Raw genomic sequence first — 19,276 nt, 5'->3', positions numbered from 1 at the left:
GTAAATACAGGTTTCTCATTTTTATAATATATATGTCTGTGGGTTGCATCTAACTCCTGTGTGTGCAATAATGTTTTTCTCTCTGCTGAGGCTTACTTCTCCAGCCTATTGTTTGAGACAACAGATATAAGTTGCGATGGGAGAGGAGCGTCGGATTTGGTGTGTATCCCCCATTTCCAATTATAGATGGATCATTACAGACAGCGGAGTCCTGAGAAGCCAGACATCTGCTCCTCACATGAATGCACTCACCTCCTAGAGACCAGGCTGCCATCATGCTCTGGAAGCTCGTGGAGAATGTCAAGTACGAAGATATCTACGAGGTGAGCGGCACCCCCGCATGCATCTTAGAGCTTTGCAGACAGAGAATTTGCGCTTCTTGACACCCTAACTGATACATATTTTTAAGCTATTTGCTCGCAGTTTTCTGGTCGGTTTTCTCAGCTTTCTCTAACTTTAAGAAAAGCAGGCATGGGGAGACTTTTCGCTATTCTGGGGGGAAAAAAACAAAAACCTTAAAGTTGCAATCTGGCAATTTAATTTAGGAGATTTCTTTTTTCATTTTATTTTTCATTCTCCCTCGACACTTCCTCCTCTTTTAGGCTCTAGTCGGGAACGTAGGCAGGCTGCTAGGGAAAAAGGAGACTGTGGTTTGGGCAGTGGCGCTCCCCGGTTTGGGTGTGGGAGAGAGTTGGATTTTCAAGCCTCATCCGTTAACAGTCTCGGGCTTTCAATTTTTATTTTCAATGAAATTTCCGTAATCAATAGCAAACAGATCCAAGAAGAAGGGGCAAAATTAGAGGAAGAGAGTTAGATAGATACCGAGTAGGTAGACATAGATGGGTGTAAATAAGGCGTAAGCTAAGGAGTTGTAGAAGACAATTTATTGTTTTCTGTTTTCGTATGTTTTGCTTTTTTGAAGACCAGTGCGTCCAAAAAGAGATCTCAGCCACCCCATGTTTTGGCATTTTAAACGAAATTTTCTGCCCAAGAGCAGTGCGCACGGCTCTCCAGTGCGGAAGCTGGCGCAACTCTTCCTCGGGCGGGAGAAGTTGCGCACAGCCCGGCGGGCGCCAGCCGCTCGATGGGGCCGGGGACCGCGCGCCTGGCTGCGGGTTCCCGCCCTGGCGGGGACAGAGGCGGCGGCCGGGCGGCTTTGCTGCTCGCGGGCGAGCTAGTCGCCCGGCGGGGCGCAGGGCGCACTGCGGGGCGCGCCGCAGGACAGGGTGAGGAGGACCGGCAGGGTCCCAGGCAACTCGCTCCGGAGCAGAACGGCCTGGAAGACTCCGAATTAGGTGCAAGGGGACGAGGGGAAGCGAAGGCCCTGAGGAGACGTCGAGGGAGAGGAAAACGAAGAAAAGCCTCAAGAAAAGAGAAAATAAGCAGCGGAGAGGAGTTAGAGAAGTGGGAGGGTAGAAGCGGGCAAGCGGGGCAATGGAGACGGTAAAGAGGAAAAGTTGGAGAGAGGAGGGAGGAAGGGTCGAAAACTCTCCCCGCGCAGCTGCGGGTGGTGCCAGGTCGCAGGAAGCGCTAGCGCTGGGACGCAAAGAGGGTCCCCAACCCGCAGGGTAGGAAACGCGATCCCATGGCTCTTGATCCATTCCAAAAAGCCCGGCGGGGAGCGTCCTGCTGATACTAGGACTGGGCAGCGGGTAGAAACGGCCCACTAGGTCCCGACAGACGCCTCTGGCCCAGTCTTACGGGACAGGTTGAGGTTCTATTGAGCTGGCGCAGTTCCCGCCGCCGCCAGGCAGTGTCCCGCAGGCAGCGCCCGCGCCCCAGGACCTCCCGGCCCTGGCTAGCCCGGAACTGGCTTCTAATTTAGGGTTGTGTGTGTGTGTATGCGTTAAAGAGATTCGTCTTTCTGTGGATTGTTGGGGTTTTCCTTCCTCTTTGTGGCAGCGTACTGACTGTAACGGAAAGCCGCGCCTCCGCGCTTGGTGGGGTTTCTTTCGGTTCTGCCTCCTTTTCTTTCCTTAACAGGCAGGATAATGGTAAAGGCGAAGGCTCTAGAATTACCCTAAAGAATGTGTGAGCGCCCGAAGTGGCACAGCACTGGCGGGGATGGGGCCACTGTGTAAACAGCTCAGGGTATATATAGAGGAATTTCGGTGGCTTCTAAAATTAATCAGGATTTAAACTCGTTCTTTGATTATGAAATGTAAACTGGCTAAATGGGAAAGAAGGGAGGAGAGAAGGGAGGGAGAAAGAAAAAGGGAGGGGTGAAGTGGAGAGGAAGAGAAAAAGGGGAGGGAGAGAGCGGAGGGGGGAGAGAGAGAAAATATCATACATATTCCTGTCTTGCCTAAATTTTCTGATCAGAAAACAAGGCAACCAGTGGAAGGAGCCTGTTTAAGTCCAGAGGAAGGTTGAACTTTAACAGAAATGGCAGTCAGGCCAGTTGAACGGGTTCCTGAAACATCCAAAAAGGTTTTCTGTTGCCTCTGGCTTTGCCTGGAAAGGATAAGTTTAGTGTACATGAAGATTGATTGCATACATTTTAAATCGAGGTAAAAAATCTCAGCTTGCATGAACAGTGAAGAGGGAAAGTCTCCAAAAGGAACGAAAAGCCCCCATCTTGGCCTCCTCCCTTGAAAAAGGGCAATCTCCACATTCAGAAAAAGTCTGCAAAAGTCATTGTAAGCAACCGGGACTCACCGGTTAACTTTTCTCTTCCCTCAAAATGGTAAGGCAATGCCTTTTTAATTGTTTTCTGAATCTGCACACCAAATACCCAGGGCGATCAATTCTTCCCATTAGGAAAGTCTCACTGCAGGTTCAAGAAGGACATCTCGGTTCTGTACAAGCCCCCAGCGCTGCTCTAGCTCCCTGCCTAATCCAAAGGAGCAGGGACTGCTCTCTGAGCGTCTCCAGCTCAGTTAATTGAAGTTCTCCTCACTCCTGCTAAACTTTTTCCCCAGTCTGCCTTTGCCAGCCCCCTCGTCTGATTACATCTAGTAATTCTCCACTGAATGAACGCCATTTACAATAGTAGGGGAGCTCTGCGCTGGCTGCTGCTTCACGCTCCATTTGTCCTCCATTCTCCCTTTAAAGTACTCGTGTAATATTAATAGTCATGAATATCAATTATTATGAGGCGGTGTAGGCAACCAGAGGGAGGAAGGGGCGCCTGAGCAGTCTGAGCCCAGCTTCGGGTCGAAGAGGACTGCATCTGGAGCCCCAAAGAACGGCAAAAGGAAAAAGAGGCCAAAAAAGACAGCAAGAGACAGTGAATGAATAGCTCTGTCTGTGTGTGACAGGCATCACCAATCTTGTTGGTTTTTTTTTTTTTTTTTTTTTTTGATGGCTTGTCCTGGAAACACCTCAAGCTCGGCTCCTGTGTCCAGCTCTCCTCTCTGCTGGACTCCTTGATTTTTTTTTTTTTTTTAAATCATTGTTTGATTTTGAGCAGTAACCAGGCTTTTTTTTCCAGATGTTAGTCCACACCTATTCATCCATGGTGAGTTTGGATTCACGTTGTACCAGAATTGCATGCTCCCTCCTCTCACCGTCTCTCGGCCTCTCTGTCTCTGTGTGTGTGTATCTCCCTCTCTGTCTCTTCTCTGTCTTCCTTTGAGCGCCTTTGGCTTGGTAATTTAGCACCATAATTGGACGAGGCTGCAGCTGCTTCTCTCTGCATTGTGTTCTCCCTCCAAGCTCCATGAGTCAGCTGGGGAGGGGGGAAGGCCGAGCAGAAAAACTTTTCTTTTTTTTTTTTTTTTTTTTTTTAACCATTGTAGTTTGGACATTTAGATTACCTTTTCTGCAAAGAGAACCTTGGGGACTTTACCATGGCATTTGCACGGAGGAGAGGGAGAGATTTAGAATGCTCAACGCCAGCATCCTTTCCCTTCCCCTTTCACTTAGTTAGCCACTCCAGAAAGGTACAAAAATAAGTTGTCTGGGGCTTTTTCCCCTCTCCCAAACCCTGGTCCTTCATTTTCACACCCTGGAGTGTAATAATCTTGGATATAGAAAAGCAACCTTAGAAATAACTCCTGCAAACCACAATCCAAATTAATATAACATGGGCTCAGGTTATGATTCCGAATGACATTTGTTTCAATCAAACACTATTCAAGTCTTTTCATTCTTCCTGGGGAGGGAGGGGTGACAGAGAACTCAGATCAGACTGACTCCCCTAAGCTCCCGGAGTTGCTGGGTTAAGTGGGGAGCTCCCTGTCACCTGGCTGCCTGACCAGTGAAGCCAGAAGCTGGGATTTAAGCAGGAGGAGCAGAACGCTAGATGTTATGAAGTTTTGTTTCACTTTGGGCCTCTGGTCTTCCAGAGTTAGAAGAAATAACTTAAACACCCAGAAGAGCAAATACCATATGTAAGGCTCCTACATTTTTCAGTAAGGCATTTAGAAACCCACCCCCACGCACACTCACCTCCTTTCCCCTCACCCTTTTTGCCAGCTTTGCACTCCCAACAGAAGGCTCAGATGTTGGTTAAGTGGGTGACCCACCCCATTTTCTTTTTCCCTAAAGTCTTGCCTTTGGCATTGCGGAAATCATGTGGCTCTCGGAGCCAATTTGGGGTCTAAATTTCAGATTTTGATTTCACTTGTCTCGGGATGAGCATACGGAAACCGGGCTTCTCCATTTGTCGCTTTTTTTTTTTTTTTTTTTTTTCTTCTTCTTCTTCCCCTTCTCTCTCTCTTCCTCTCTGCTTCCCAGGACCGTCACGATGGCGTCCCGAGCCACAGCTCACGGCTCTCCCAGCTGGGCTCGGTGTCCCAGGGACCTTACTCGAGCGCCCCGCCGCTGTCCCACACCCCGTCGTCGGACTTCCAGCCGCCCTACTTCCCGCCCCCCTACCAGCCGCTCCCCTATCACCAGAGCCAGGACCCCTACTCCCACGTCAACGACCCCTACTCCCTGAACCCACTGCACCAGCCCCAGCAGCACCCCTGGGGACAACGGCAGCGTCAAGACGTGGGCTCGGAAGCCAGCTCTCTCCTGCCCCAACCTCGGGCAGCCCTGCCCCAGCTCTCAGGCCTCGACCCCCGAAGGGACTACCACTCTGTCCGCAGGCCAGACGTGCTGCTGCATTCGGCACACCACGGCCTGGACGCGGGCATGGGGGACAGCCTCTCACTGCATGGCCTCGGCCATCCCGGCATGGAAGATGTTCAGGTAACTACAAACAAACAAACGGAAAAGACAAAATAAGTAACGAATGCCCCCCAGGAGTGGGGAGGAGAGAGGGAAGGGCAGTTCTGTTCTCTTTGGGGGAGTTCCTATCTTTAGAATAGGACCAGCTGGACACGATGTATTTAAATGTGTATGTGTATACGTACCCATAGCTCAATAGTGGTGACTACTGTGGGCCCAGTTATGAAAACCAGAATAGGCAAATGAAATCTTGAAGTGTGTTTGTGTGTGTGTGGATGTGTGGGGGGTAAATGTGTATGTTTTGCTGGTTTAGGATCATCAGACTCAAGGCTAGATATTTTTGTCTGGCCTTGGCTACCTGACTCCTGCATATTCTCCAGCCAGTAGTGGTACCCTGACCCCTTCCCCCCAGCATTAACACCACAGTGGCCTGCCTCACTGACTGAGCAGGTGAAGACACGGGTGTCTGGAGACACTGGCTCCAGCATAGACTGCCAGATCCTCCCAGAGTTCCAGAGGTTCCTGTTAGATTTGAAAATATTTTGCTAAGCATGACGGTGCACATTGGAGGGGGGGGGGGCAGAGACAGGCACTATGTTCAGCCAAGCCAGATCTTGGTTTGAGTGTCCAACAGGCCGCAGAACCCTCTTCCAAGATAATTGTATTTCAGAATCATCACCCGAGAGATGGAATAGTTGTGGAGGAAGAGAGCCAGAAAGACATATTTGGATTTTGAATTCATAAGTACACATACTATTTTGGGTACTCTTTTTGATTTGGGGTCCATTAAATGACTGTATAACAATATTCTCTAGTGTACTTCCTCCATTAACACTCTCCTCTGCTCAGTGTCATCATCGGGTTAAAGAGGCATCACGTGTTTATTTTTTAAAACAAAAGGCTCAAAACACTCCCCCCCCCACACACACACACCCACACTATCCCATCTGCAACCTACACAATGGAGCCTGATTTGGTTGAGAATACTTGGTTAAACTAAACAAAGAAACATCAAAGAAATGATTCCTAAAAACTGTCTGGGTGATTCTGAGCAGGTCTCCTTTTTCCTTCTAATTTAAATTGTCTCCAGAAAGATAAATACAGTTGAAAGCTATTTAATTGACACTTAAGTCTCATTGGCATAGTTGTATATATTGTGCATCCTTTTAGACATGCTTCTGAAGAAAAGGAAAATGAAATGAGAAAGAAAAAAAAAGGGTGCCCAAGTCCTTCTTCTTTACATTGCTGGAAGAATATATTTTTAAACATTTAAAATGTAGTGACAACATCAAATACTGTCTGTGTGTGGTCTGTGATGGTTTATTGCTTTAAAGGAAATTCACAGTTGTTTTTTAAGAAGAATCATTTGATTTGTGGCTGGATTTCCTCCTAGAGTGATAGTTTTGTTGGTTTAGCTGAGTTTGACTCTTCCTGTCTAGAGATTCTCTTTCTGGAATATAACATGAGAGATGAAATATTTAACAGTGTATTGAATGCATTGGGGTAATGTGTGACGGGAAGGGACGTAAAATCAGCCTTTCTGATCAAGGCTCAAAGTGCTGGATAATGAAGGTGGGTCAACTTGTCACCATTACTGTAGGTGATGCTAACACCAGTGGTGTCACTACACCTGCAGGCCAAATGGCTCAGGCAGCCAACCCAGGAATTCCCCTAAAAAGAAGGAGCAGATTAATAAATAAATTGGTTTTAGTTGGGGGTTGGTTGGTTGGTTTTTGAGATATAATTGTGAGAGTTTTTAAGTGTTTGGCCAAATGTGAGGGATGAAGGGAATGAAGATCAGGTCACTGAGCATCTAGGAGGATACCCAGGTGAAAGCGTCGGAAAGGATTCAGTTTGTGTGAGCAGAGCGCGGCGGGCTGAGTTGTTGCGGTCGGAGATACAGACCAAGAAGGTGGAGAGAGCCAGAGATAAAAGAGGGATCGGTTCAGCCCTGGCACCGCTCCCCTCCTTACCGCCCCCCCCCCACTTGTCCCCTCCCAACCACAGCCCAGGCAGGTCGCTCGGTGAAATGGGGAGGGAGGCCGGAGGGAAGAAATGAGGCGGATACACCGGCGCTATTCCCAGGAGGGAGACAACAGAGAACAGAGGACTGTCTCTGCCTGGGCCTGGATGATAGGCTTGCTGAGACCAGGGTGTGCTTGATCCTTGACAGGACACAGGGCAGGTGACAAAGGGAGGAGGTGGGGATGTACCTAGGACCAGACCCTGAATCCAGGGTCTGAGCCTCCTCTGCTCTGCCTGGGAAGATGCACGCTCCAGTTAGGGAGCTGGAGTGCGGGCTTAAGTTCTGTGAGCTGCGTGTGGTTTCGACACGTTAGCAGGGTTGCCTGTGCCGTCCGGTCTTTAAAAGGGACCAGACAGAACTTCGGCCTGGGCCTCGAGGTCACTCGATCTCAAGGGCCGGGTGAGTCACTGTACCGGATCCACCTGAGCCAGGGACCTGAGTACGAGGGCGCTGCGGGATGGGTGGGCCACCCCAGCGTGGGACACTCACCTGGCTGGGGCTGACGGGGATGCTATACGACCCAGACGCACACTCTCAGGGTTACCGCCCCAACTGAGAGAGAAGAGAAGGAGAAGAGCTAATTAACCAAATGCTTCTAATATTTTTTTTAAATGAAACTATAAAACCCTGTCAATTTCTATTTCAATTTACTCACAGGGGCTATTAAACTAGAAAATCGCTGTTTGGTTTCTGGGAATGCTACATTTCACCGTGTGTGTGTGTGTGTGTGTGTGTGTGTGTGTGTGTAGAGTTGAAAACTCAGAAAAGCAGCATCAGAAAGAGAGAGATGGATGACAACTAGTTTGGGATTTAGCTGCTATATACACTTCTTCCAATCTTGGCTCTCTAACCTCCCATCACCTCTACCAGCCATGAGTATAAATATAAAGATGCTAAGTCAACCTTCCAACACAGATACGCGGGAGCGCACAAGCACACACACACACACACACACACGCGCGCGCGCGCGCGCGCACACACACACACACACATTCAAACACACCCTAGTGTCTTAAAGCAACCCCTGGTATCACTTTTAACTAAAGAAGTCTAGTAATTACGAGTCTGAGTTGTTTTTCTGAGCTTCCGCATGCAGTCCTAATTAAATCTTTACGATCCTCCCTGTGACGATTAAGCGCCAGCATGCTGCGTGAATATCCTGTACAAAAACCCAGCAGGCGGCCGTAATTAGATAGAAAATCAGACAAGAGCCTTCTCATTAACTACCACAACTACCCCACGTCGCTGATGAGGCGTATATACATATTTACGTACAGACGTGAGGGTGAGGCGTGGGGACGCACGGGTCCAGGCCCGTGTGAACGAGGATCCGCCCGCCCACAGACACAGGCGACTATTTCTGTCCTGCGTGGACAGATCGCCACTCTAGACACGTGAGCATAGAAAGGTGTGAATGTGTGCACGTGTGTGTCCCTTGGGTAGTTTCGAACGAATTAAGATGAAGCATTCTTTAAAAAAAAAAAAAAAGCTTTTTTAAAAATTATTTCTTAAGATGTACATGGCATGTTGCAACATGGAAAACGGTTCTTGTGCAGAATAACAAATTTGCTCACCTTTCTGAAAACAGAAGTGACTATTAAAAATGAAAAGAAACAAATTAACATGCTCCCTGTGTGATTAGATCATCTCATTTCGAATGTGCTACTTGTCTAGGGTAGACAGTCTCTCTCTTGTGATGAACACACACACACCCTGTCTGAGGATGGGTGAGGATGGGAAGCCATGTAAAAATATCACCTTCTTCTTAAACCTTTTACTTTTTACTCCTCTGTAGAGTGGGTGACAAATTGGTCCAAAGTTAAGTTTTGAAGGACCAAGGAAAGCAGAGATACTTAGCATTTATTTCCATTGCCGGGCGGGGGTGGGGTTGGTTATCCACCGCTCTTTGGATGCCCAGGAATGCACAGGCAGAACGCAATTCGTGTGCAGCTGGACAGTAAGTTTCGTGCCCCAACAACTGTTTACCCTCAGAAGTGCCGCCAATGCGCTGGGTTGAGACTTTCCCTCTCTGGGATGAAACTGTATCACACAAGATGAATGTTCCTTGCAATCACCTGGAAGGATTCATGGGTGGGTGTGTTTTTCTGTTGTTACTGCCTTGTAACAGGTGTGCTTCTTGTGGGGAAGCGGCAGAGGCGGGATCGGGAGGAGGGGAAGTAAATCGTGCAGGCTCAGAGGATTGTCGCTGTGCTTTAAGATGCACACGTGCACACAGGAACCTGTATGAACTGCACTGGTGTGCGTTCCTGGCTGCTTGCAAACGTGTTTGTATGTGTTGCTGTTTGCATTCCATTCAAAATTGCTCAGACTTTAATTAAAACCCCATAATGTAAACTATTATGTATTTATAAAATGGCTTTGGGGTTAAGATGCACTGGGTTAAAAGAGAAAAGAGAATTGCTCTTACAAATATTCATGTTGCCAAATTTCCACAATTCATAAGAGCAGATAATATAAAAGTTTATATGTCTGTGTAATATCTGTGTTTCAGATAATAACTAAACCAATATTGCATCCCACATGCCTTTCACAGCTTACTTTCTCCCTTTCTTCCATTGGAAGCATTTATAATTTGGGTGAATTTCATTTTTATGTCAATTTGGAGGTAATAATGATAATAATAAAACCTCCCTGTGTGAATTAATATAAATGGAAATAACAGAAACTCTAGTTTCGAATGACATGATTTATGTGTGCTATTCTTTAATATCCAGTCAATTTGAATAGTGATGTTTTTATATTCACAGTCAGTTGAAGATGCCAATAACACCGGCATGAATCTATTGGACCAGTCTGTCATTAAGAAAGGTATGGATTATTCCTTCCAAAAGTAAGCAAAGTTTTATTGTGCATTAACATCTTTATAGTGAGTTTTCAGTTTAGGGGAATCCATTATTTTACGAGGCATAAATGTTTGTTCACAATCATAGGACAGTGGCTGTCTGACAGGGTAAAGGGCATGCATGCTTGGAATAAGGAAATGGGGTGATAGAGGGAGAATTGCAGACGGAAACCCAGATGAGAGGACTGAGAAACAGAGATTATTGGTATTTTTCTCATGGTACATTTGGTAGCCATTCTAGGATCTAGGATCAGCATCATGTGTGGAACTGGCTGGAAAAATGGGCTTCCAGAAATTGCTATAATGATTTCATTAATAACTAGAGTTTGCTGAGCCCCTGTATCACCAAGGTAGCCCCTTTTCTCCTTGCTTTTGTGGATTTCTTTGGTGGTAATTTTGTTCCCAGGCCTCTGTATTTTAGGAGTTGTTTCTGATTTTTTTTTGTGTGTGTGAAATCTGTGGTGAAATATGCGCACTCCAGAAGCGGAGGCTGCCTATGCACATTTCTAAATCTTACATATGCATTCATGATTTAGTGTGACTGTGGAATCACGCCATACTGTTAAAGGGCATGTGATATTAACAAATGTTTGCAGTCTCTTGTACAGCTGTAAGCAAAATAATTAACTAATTAAACTAATTAAATGTAATTACAATAACTCATTTCGAGCGTATTGCAGCTGCTTAATTTTTACCCCTTTCTCTGACAGTGACTGAGAGAATGCTTGGAGATTAGTGTGTCTGCCAAAAGGCCTGAATGTCACTCACATGCCACAAATTTAGGAGCTGCAATGTGTAAACAGTGCAATCTTTAATTATCACAGGACTGGTATTTGGAGATACAATTTTAACTATTGTAACCCTTCCTTAGCGATGCTGGAGAAGGCCTGTCCTTGTTTTTGATGTCAACAATCCCTACCTTTAGTCATTTATGATTCATTTGAGCCAAATGACATTCACAAAAACAGTGGAAAGATGCTTTGGAAAGTGATCCAGAATCAAGTCGGGATAGTAAGAGGGTTGTGGAGTAAGGATTCCAAACAGTGTGAGGTATTCTAAATTTGCTTATTTTACAAAGGGAGAAAGAGTAGCTTTTGGGTGGATGGAGGGGAAGAGGGATCTGAACTTGAAATTATGCCATTTGGCTTTGGAATGTGAGGTTTGTTTGGAAACTACTCATTTTAAGTATTGCTCCAAACGTCTTTCCCACTCTTCTTTAGATAATGTCCTTTCGGGTTTTAATACCAACTTTTGGGTTTGCTGGGACACCCAGGTTCAATGCTTAGGCTTGCAAGTGTGTTCACAACTCAAGTTCACCATTTCCTCTTGGGTCTTCTCTTGGCTAATTGCGGGGTAATTTGGGAGGAGAGTGAGGGAAGCTTCTCTATTGTGGTGGTGGTGTTTTGTTTGTTTTAGTTCTCCTCCCTTTTCATAGGAAGCTAGAACCCCATAGTTCAGGCTTTTGTATCCTAGCAACCTCATTTTGGCTAGCAGTGAGATATGCACAACGAATGAGCCCCCCCCCCCAAAGCATTTTTTTTTTTTTTTTTAACGTGCAGCTTAAAACATCTAAGTGGCACACAGTCACTTTAATTGATTCAGGGGGCATGGTATGAATATGAAATGTTAGGTCAACTTCATTAGTGAATATTGGAGATGTTTGCTTTATTACAAGAAAAGATCCTAATATCACATTTTTATCTTTAGAGAGCCATGGGCAAAATGGGAATAAATGGTTGGTTTTTTTCTAAATCACTATGAACCTCTTAAAATAAGGTTATGGATTCATTAGCCCCTTCTCTGCCCTCTGATCTCCCATCTTTGTCCCCTCCCTCCAACATTTATTAAGGAGATTTCCAAGATATTAATTGTGAAAAGCAGGGGATGAGATAGTTTTCTGAACTATTCTACATTTCAACAACTGGCAGGGGACTCTGTTGCTAATTTATTTTCTAGTGGACTTTTAAAAGGGTAAAAAAAAAAAAAAAAACCCTACCTTGTTAATAAAAGGCCAGCAACTGCCCCGGCTTTGAGTGTCTCTGTCTTTGTTTATGAAGCCAGAAGACTTGGACATAAAGGATATATGTCTGTCTTTCTCTCCAGTTGTGGCAGGATTCCCCTCCTAAAATTTAACCAGTCCAATTTTTCATCCGTGTTGATATCACCCCATAGATTATAAGCTCCCTCTCTTGTTATGTTTGCTATCTTGGCTTAGCTGACATTTCTGAAGTAATTTAGTTAAGAGGAAATGAGTTGTTCCCAGTAGAGAGAGCAAACGAGTGGAGTGAAGGTAGCCAGCGTGATAAATGGCTCTTTCATTTGAAGATCTCCAGAGCTCGTTTACGGCTAATTTTCTGTATTGGCCCCCTTTGAGCTATTAATGCAATCGGCAGGGACCGTGGCCCCTCTCCTCTTAGCTGCCCCATTAGAGCTCCCATTAAGCTGCCGAGTCTCAACTCCATGGCAGGAGTGGGGAGAGTAATGAAAGGTGCTTTTTAAACTCTCCTAATCTAAACCGGCAGAGGGTGGTTAATACGATTTGAAGGGGGCTGGTCAATGAGCAATCAATAAAGTAATAATGAGAAGGATGCGGTACATTAACAGTCTAAAAATCCAACAAGACATTAAAAAATCATTCCTAACTCTCAGTTCCATTAAGATTAGGAATCTTGGGGCGGGGGGACACCCAGCTCATATAGATGATCACTGCCACCATCTTATAGCCTAACTCAAAAAAAAAGGCTCACCTAGGCTTTAAGAAAAGTTCTTGATGCCCTCAGAGGCCAATATGCAATCTGTTTGACACCTTAGCAGAAAATATGCTGGGGTTTCTTGGAAAGGCTAGCATGGCTGTGGTCCAAGGTTCAAATGTTATGACTGTGGGGCATTTTCATTGGTCTTAGGGATATCCTGTTTGGTTAGTTTCAGTTCCACCTCTGTTCTCTCCCACTTTTTTCCCGTTAGTTCTGGCCCCTTCCCCACATAAACACTTTGATTGGTGTGGCTGTTCTTTCCGGGGGAAATAAAGAAATTGCCGAATTTCAATTACAATGGGTTCTGGGGGATTCTTCCTTGTGACCTAGAAGGTTAAAAAAAAAAGAAGAAAGACCCTGGGATACATTCCAGCCACCCAGGGAGTGATCAGAGTTCACAGAATTTCAAAGCTGGAAAGCTTAGGCACTATTCTTCCAAGCGTAGAAACCAAGGCAGAAAGAAGATAGATGCTGTTCTTAAGGTTGCACACAGCAAGGAAGTGATGAAATCTCACCCAGTTTCCAGACCCTTAGACATTTCCCCTAAAGGATGCCAACTCTGGATGTTCATAGTTGGATTTTACATTTTACCTTTATCTCAATGCCCATTTTTTCACACACGCTATGCGTATGGTATAAAACCTGGCCTTCAGGTAGATGAGAAGTGATGTAATTGTGAGGACAGGGGTGCTCTGGGGGTAAAAATTTGTTTCAACTTTGGAGGCCCTCTGAACCAATGCTACACCTCTGGCTGGTGTGCCAATGTAGTTGGTGTATTTATTTTGAAGGCAGTGTGCATTTAAAAGGCACCTGCCCCTTGAATCTATAAGGTGGGTTCACTCCTCCCCTTCTCTCCACTAGCAAATCAGACACAGTCAGACACAAAAATCTCAAAGCTACAATTTCACACTTAAAGTTTAAAGAGTAGAAATTAAGAGCTACCCTGTTAATAATTCGGAGATCTATATAATCCATTAATGAATATTTTCTTAATCATTTTCCTTCCTCTCTCTTAAATAAAACTCCAGTCACTGTAATGAAATATTGATCGATTATTAAACCTTTTATTTTTTTCTTCTTCCCAACATGATGCAGAGAAAAGGGGAGGGGAGTAAGTTTTACATCCAGAAGTTGCCCATGCCTCCCAACTGAGAAATACAGGGGGGGGGGGAAACACACCCAGTTTTAATGTATGCATAGAAAATTGTAAACATGTGAAGAACTGAAAGCTTCACGCTGTGTTTCGCTATGCTCCATTTCCTTACCATTTCCTGCTGTCGCTTTAAACCTATCTCAGTCATCTCTGGGTTCTGAGAGCAGGAACAGTGTGCTCATAATTACTAACAAATCAACCGGGCCCTGTTGCTCTCTCAGTTTATTGATAAGCTGGAGGAAAGCAGAAGGGAAAAGACAAAGAGAATAAAATTTGGGGTTAATCAGCTGAGCTAAGCAGGTGTGAGATGCAGGGGAAAGTAGCTAATAATGGAGCAATGGACTTAAAGGAAAGTTGGGACAAGAAATGTGTAGGGTCTAGTCTAAGGGATCAAACTAGGGCTGGAATGGGAGAGAGATTTAGAACCTGGAATGAGAGGGTAGAGAGTGGGACCAGGGTTGTGATACTTGAATTAGGAAATGGAAATATAATCAGAAGTGCATCTGTTCAAATAATCTGTGTCTTTGGAAAAACAAAAGGCAAAAACTCCCCCTAGATAGCAGTGTGCTCGTAGGAGCTGACTGGATTGGTGATAATGTCTATGCAAAATTTAGCTGCTAACCAGAAGGTCAACAGTTTGAACTCACCAGCTGCTTTCCGGGAAGAAAGTGTCAGTCTGCTTGTATAAAGATTTACAGCCTTGGAAACCATGTGGGGCAGTTCTACTCTGTTCTAAAGGGTCACTATGAGTCAAAATGGATTTGGTTTTGGTTTTGTATACGCAGAGAGGTACAGCTCGTGGGAGGGAGTGAAATATATTCCCCAAAGGAAACAGCTCTTGTCAGGTAAATCAGGCAATTAAGAATTGTTAAATTAGAGGGCAGGTTATAAAGTGTCTCAAAAGGCCTGGCTTTTCAAAGAGATTTGGCTTCTGGGACTGTGAGAAGCAGGTAAAATTCCAGTCCCCAGGAGATGGTTAGTTATCCAGTGTGGGAAGCAGGAAGTGACTTTAGTATATTCAGCTTAGTAGGTTTTTGTTGTTGTTGTTAAAATATCCTTTCTAAATCATTTTCTAAAGATGAATTTTACTGAGCATTAAGGAAAATATTTTTTGTGCAATTTATCTCTCTAGTTCACTCCATGATAAAACTATAAGGGGCCATCTAACATCTCAGGGAAAAGTTTCTTCAGGGTTACCTAATGCCAGTTCCCATGATCTTAAGTTGTTTATGGTGCCTTGAATATGAATCTGAAATATGGAAATTAGAACTGCTGTGAAGAATACAAGTGATTAAAATAGATGTGGATCTTGTTTTCCCACCCCACCCAAAAACCAAACCCAACCCACTGCCATTGAGTCAATTCCAAGTAAGAAACCTCCATTGGGTTTCAAATGCTATAAATCTTTACAGAAGTAGATTGCCTTCTCTTCCTCCTGCAGAGCAGCTTGGGGGTTTGAACCATCAACTCTCTGATTAGCAGCCAAATGCCCTATCCACTATACCACCAGCGCTCCTTGTTCCCATGCCACCCCAATCACTGTCTTTTAAGTGACTCTAAATCACTTGTGCCGCTTATATGAATTGAAGTGATCGATTGATTCTCAGATCTGCTTAATACTCACACTGAAACTTTACTTTGGTTTCCTCTTAAATGTGAAGCAGCTTCCCTGATAAGAGTATAATGAAGGAAATCAGAAGGAAGAAAGCCCTGTCTGTAGTGCAGGCCCCGTGAGAGTGCGGATCTACTCTGTCACTTACCATCATTCATCCACCTGGGATAAGGGATGGGTTCCATGGACAGATCCAGAGACATGAAAATATCTGCTAAGAAATAGCTAAAGGGAGTGCTTCAGTACCCCCATCGACTCTTCTAGGAAAGCTTTCCTCCACAAGGTATTTGAAAGAGCCAATTGGAATTCATATAAATAAAAGTTTCGGAACCTACCTGTCTTTTAAGGGGCTCTTTAAACTCTCTTGAAGGTTTGAATACTGAAATCTGTAGTGAAGAGAATAAGCTGTTACAAATGTAGTCAGGATCATTTAGTCTGCTCCCTACAAAATGCAATTAGCAATTTGTCTGACACATAGGATTCTTGGCCCCAGATATTAGCAAGATCTTATCTTTCCCCTACCAGAGTTATAGGGTGGCCTAGAGTCTTTATTAAAGGAACAGGGACAGCAGCACTTCTTTCTTTCTTCTTTCACACCAGATGCATGTTTCAATAGATTCCCTAGACTGGTGATCAACAAACACCATTTAAAGATGTGGGGGCTACATATCCCAATGGAAGGCAAGTCCATATAATGTAGGGCAAGTCGAGAGGAGAAGTCCCATGCCCAGTGGCTTTAGAGCCTACAGGGAAAAACAAAACAAAACAAGTGGCTTGAACAGTATAGAAATCCAACAGGCAAGATCGCCAGGGATCTGAGAGGTTGATGCTCACTGTTCCTCATTCTCAGCCTTCTGGGTTCGTTGAGCCCCGCCTCTTCCTGACGTGCAGATGACACTGAAACGCAATTAAACAGAAATACAGGCTGGAGAGGCTGAATGCGCCTGGGTAGCAGTGGCAACCAGCTGTCAGTTCTTATTAACTTCTGCATAAAACATACCTTGAGTGCGGTTTGTTATCAATTACTTGCCGAAATGAAACAACTGGGGCAAGGCAAAAGTGCCGCTCATATGAATTAAAGTGATTGGTTGATTGATCAGGGCACCTGTTGTAAATCATAACTGCTCCAAACAATCACCAGCCGGTACTTTACATTAATTTGTAAACAAAATTCATGTCACTGTAGAATTGCTTTCACTGGAGATGAGCATTTGGGTTCATTTCTAAATGAACCTGTTATTAGTATGCAGGAAAGAATGGGACTCACTTCAAAGAGATGAGCAGCTCTTTGGGGCCCAGTTTCCCAGCTCAGTGGTATTACTTGGCTTGATTTTGCTATCTGTTGGGGCCCACCCTTCTAGTCTTCTCTAGTTAGAAGAAGACCATACATTTTGGTCCGATAGAAAAGGAGTTTCTATAAAGATCAATGCTATTAGTATAAATAAATATTTAAATCACTGGATGACATAATCCCTTCGACTTCAGCACCAAATGAGAAAGACATGATTATTATCCTCAGGTGACAGATGAGGAAACTAAGATTGAGGGAAGTAGAGTGATGTGTCCAAAGTCACACAGCTAGCATGTGATGGGACAGAATTTGTTTGGCTTCACAGCGCAATTCAAGGTTTAGGTTGAGTGTTTTCTTGATTTGTGTAGTAAGTGGGGCAGTGGCAAGCAGCATCCATATGCCTGCACACATGAAGTAAGTTTCCAGAGCAGTGATGGCTTTTCCGTTTGTTTGTACCCAGCCCGCTGAACGCACCGCAGCCCCATGGGAACAAACAATTCATCCCCAGCTTTCCACTTGGCGCCTGTCCCGAGGCCTCGCCCTGCGCACGCACTGACACATTCTATCAGCCAGTCACCAGGATCGAAACTCGGTCACCTTTATGGTATATTTTCTATTTTTTTCTCTCTAGTTCCGGTTCCTCCCAAATCTGTGACTTCTCTGATGATGAATAAAGATGGATTCCTGGGAGGGATGTCCGTCAACACTGGCGAGGTGTTTTGCTCAGTCCCCGGTCGCTTGTCTCTGCTTAGTTCAACTTCAAAGTACAAAGTAACTGTGGGGGAAGTTCAGAGACGGCTCTCGCCCCCCGAATGCCTCAATGCGTCTCTTCTCGGCGGCGTCCTCAGAAGGTAATAGACCCCAAACCAATTCCAGTTTTACTGGGGGGAATGGCTAACGCAGAACCCAGTGCCATCCCAACGCGGTAGCCTAGCAACCAGGCAGCGGGAGTGCGGCCCCCACGCTGCGAGTGAGGGGAGCAGAGCTGCCACGTGCTCGGAGCTGAGCGCAAACACTGCAGCCCCAGGATCTGTGCCCCAGCCCGCGCTGCGCACGCGCAGCCTTGATCAACTGTTTTTTGTTTTGTGGACGTCGACAAGGTGCGCTTTCCCTGCTCAGGGCTGGCCCTGCTCCCTGCGGCCCCTGGGGCACCTTGAAAGCTTGAGGAAGTGGTAGAGGCCTTGATACTCCACCTCCCCCGCCTTGCACCACAGTTTTAAACCCAAGAGTGCTATCCAGACCTCGCACACACATTTATTTAAAAGAGAATTTTCTTCAAACAACACCGTATATTCCCTCAATGCACTTGATATTTATCTATTTTATCATGTTTTAAAATACAGTTGATGACCAACTAAGTTGGTCTCCTGACCCACTAATGCATTGTGCCCACAGTTTGAAAAGCTCTGTTGTAGACTTGTGGCCTTCCCCCTTTAATAACACAGCCACCACCACTAATAATACCTATAATAGCATTTTATAAGTATTAACAGCAATTATTTGGGACCATTCAGATGGCCCCTGATATTGGAGGACAACAATCTATTGACTCTTCGCGGGAAATAGGGAAGGTTCTGGGTTTTATTTTACGATTTAAGCCTCTCAAAGGATCCCTTCCAGCACCTAAGCCCTTTCAGTGTCCCTGATATGAAGGTGACTCTACATGGGACAAACTTTCTAAGATAACCCATTCAAGTCTGAGGATTGAAAGTCATCTTCTTTCCTAATAGTGGTTTTGTGAATAGTACTACAAGAAAGGAAGGAACTTTTTTTACCTTATATTTTGTGAAGATTTTCTCATTTTGAATCGTCTTGCTCTCCTCTACTTCACTTGAGTCATTGAGCCCTGTTGAGGAGAGGATGTGGACCTTTCTGTCAATCACCTGCTAGGTATTGACTGTAGTTGCCCAACACTTTCTATGACATTAAATAAGATAATTAGTAGACAGTGTTTATCGTGGTGCCTGGCACATAAGTAAACTCCAGGATGTGGTAGTCTTACTATTATTGTAATTATCATTATCTTGAGTTCCAAGTTTTAGTCTTCCTTCGCCTTTTATCCAAACTCCATTATATAGTGATTCTTGGACTCTTCATCAAAGCGCCCACCTGTTTCAGAGTGCTTTGTTTTCTTCATACCACCAGCCCCTTTCCTCTTTCAGCCAGACTATTCTTGCCCAGTCTTTGGTCTTCTCATTGATTCCATGGCAAAAGAAAAAAAAAAAAATGTGTATGTATGTGCACATCTATCTATACATGCAAGGTTTACCTTCCCTGGACCCACAACCTATACCCTGATTGTTTCTATCTGGGACCATTTCTTTCTTAGGAAATAAAAAAAGAAAACGACTCTTTTTTTTTTTTTTTTTTAGCTCTGTATTTCCACCTATCCAGAGGGTGAAGCCATTTTGAATGTTTACAAGCAGCTTGACCATTTTGGATATTTAAAGCAGCAACATT

At 44.9% G+C, this 19,276-nt stretch overlaps 1 protein-coding gene across 1 annotated transcript in view; it reads left to right on the top strand.

Annotated features, from left to right (window-relative positions):
- The first annotated feature begins 242 nt into the window (after window positions 1-242).
- TFAP2B (transcription factor AP-2 beta) overlaps window positions 243-19,276 on the top strand; it is a 26,966-nt gene continuing 7,932 nt past the window's right edge. The window contains exons 1-4 of the mRNA XM_007936151.1: window positions 243-323; window positions 4,681-5,139; window positions 9,913-9,973; window positions 17,448-17,667. Of these exons, the coding sequence (XP_007934342.1) occupies window positions 243-323; window positions 4,681-5,139; window positions 9,913-9,973; window positions 17,448-17,667 (821 nt within the window). The remainder of the gene's footprint in view (window positions 324-4,680; window positions 5,140-9,912; window positions 9,974-17,447; window positions 17,668-19,276) is intronic.

The sequence above is a fragment of the Orycteropus afer genome, unplaced genomic scaffold, assembly GCF_000298275.1.
Source record: "Orycteropus afer afer isolate SDZICR_OR568_19922 unplaced genomic scaffold, OryAfe1.0 scaffold00034, whole genome shotgun sequence".
In the NCBI taxonomy this organism is placed as follows: domain Eukaryota; kingdom Metazoa; phylum Chordata; class Mammalia; order Tubulidentata; family Orycteropodidae; genus Orycteropus; species Orycteropus afer.
This window is presented reverse-complemented; position numbering and strand designations above follow the sequence as displayed.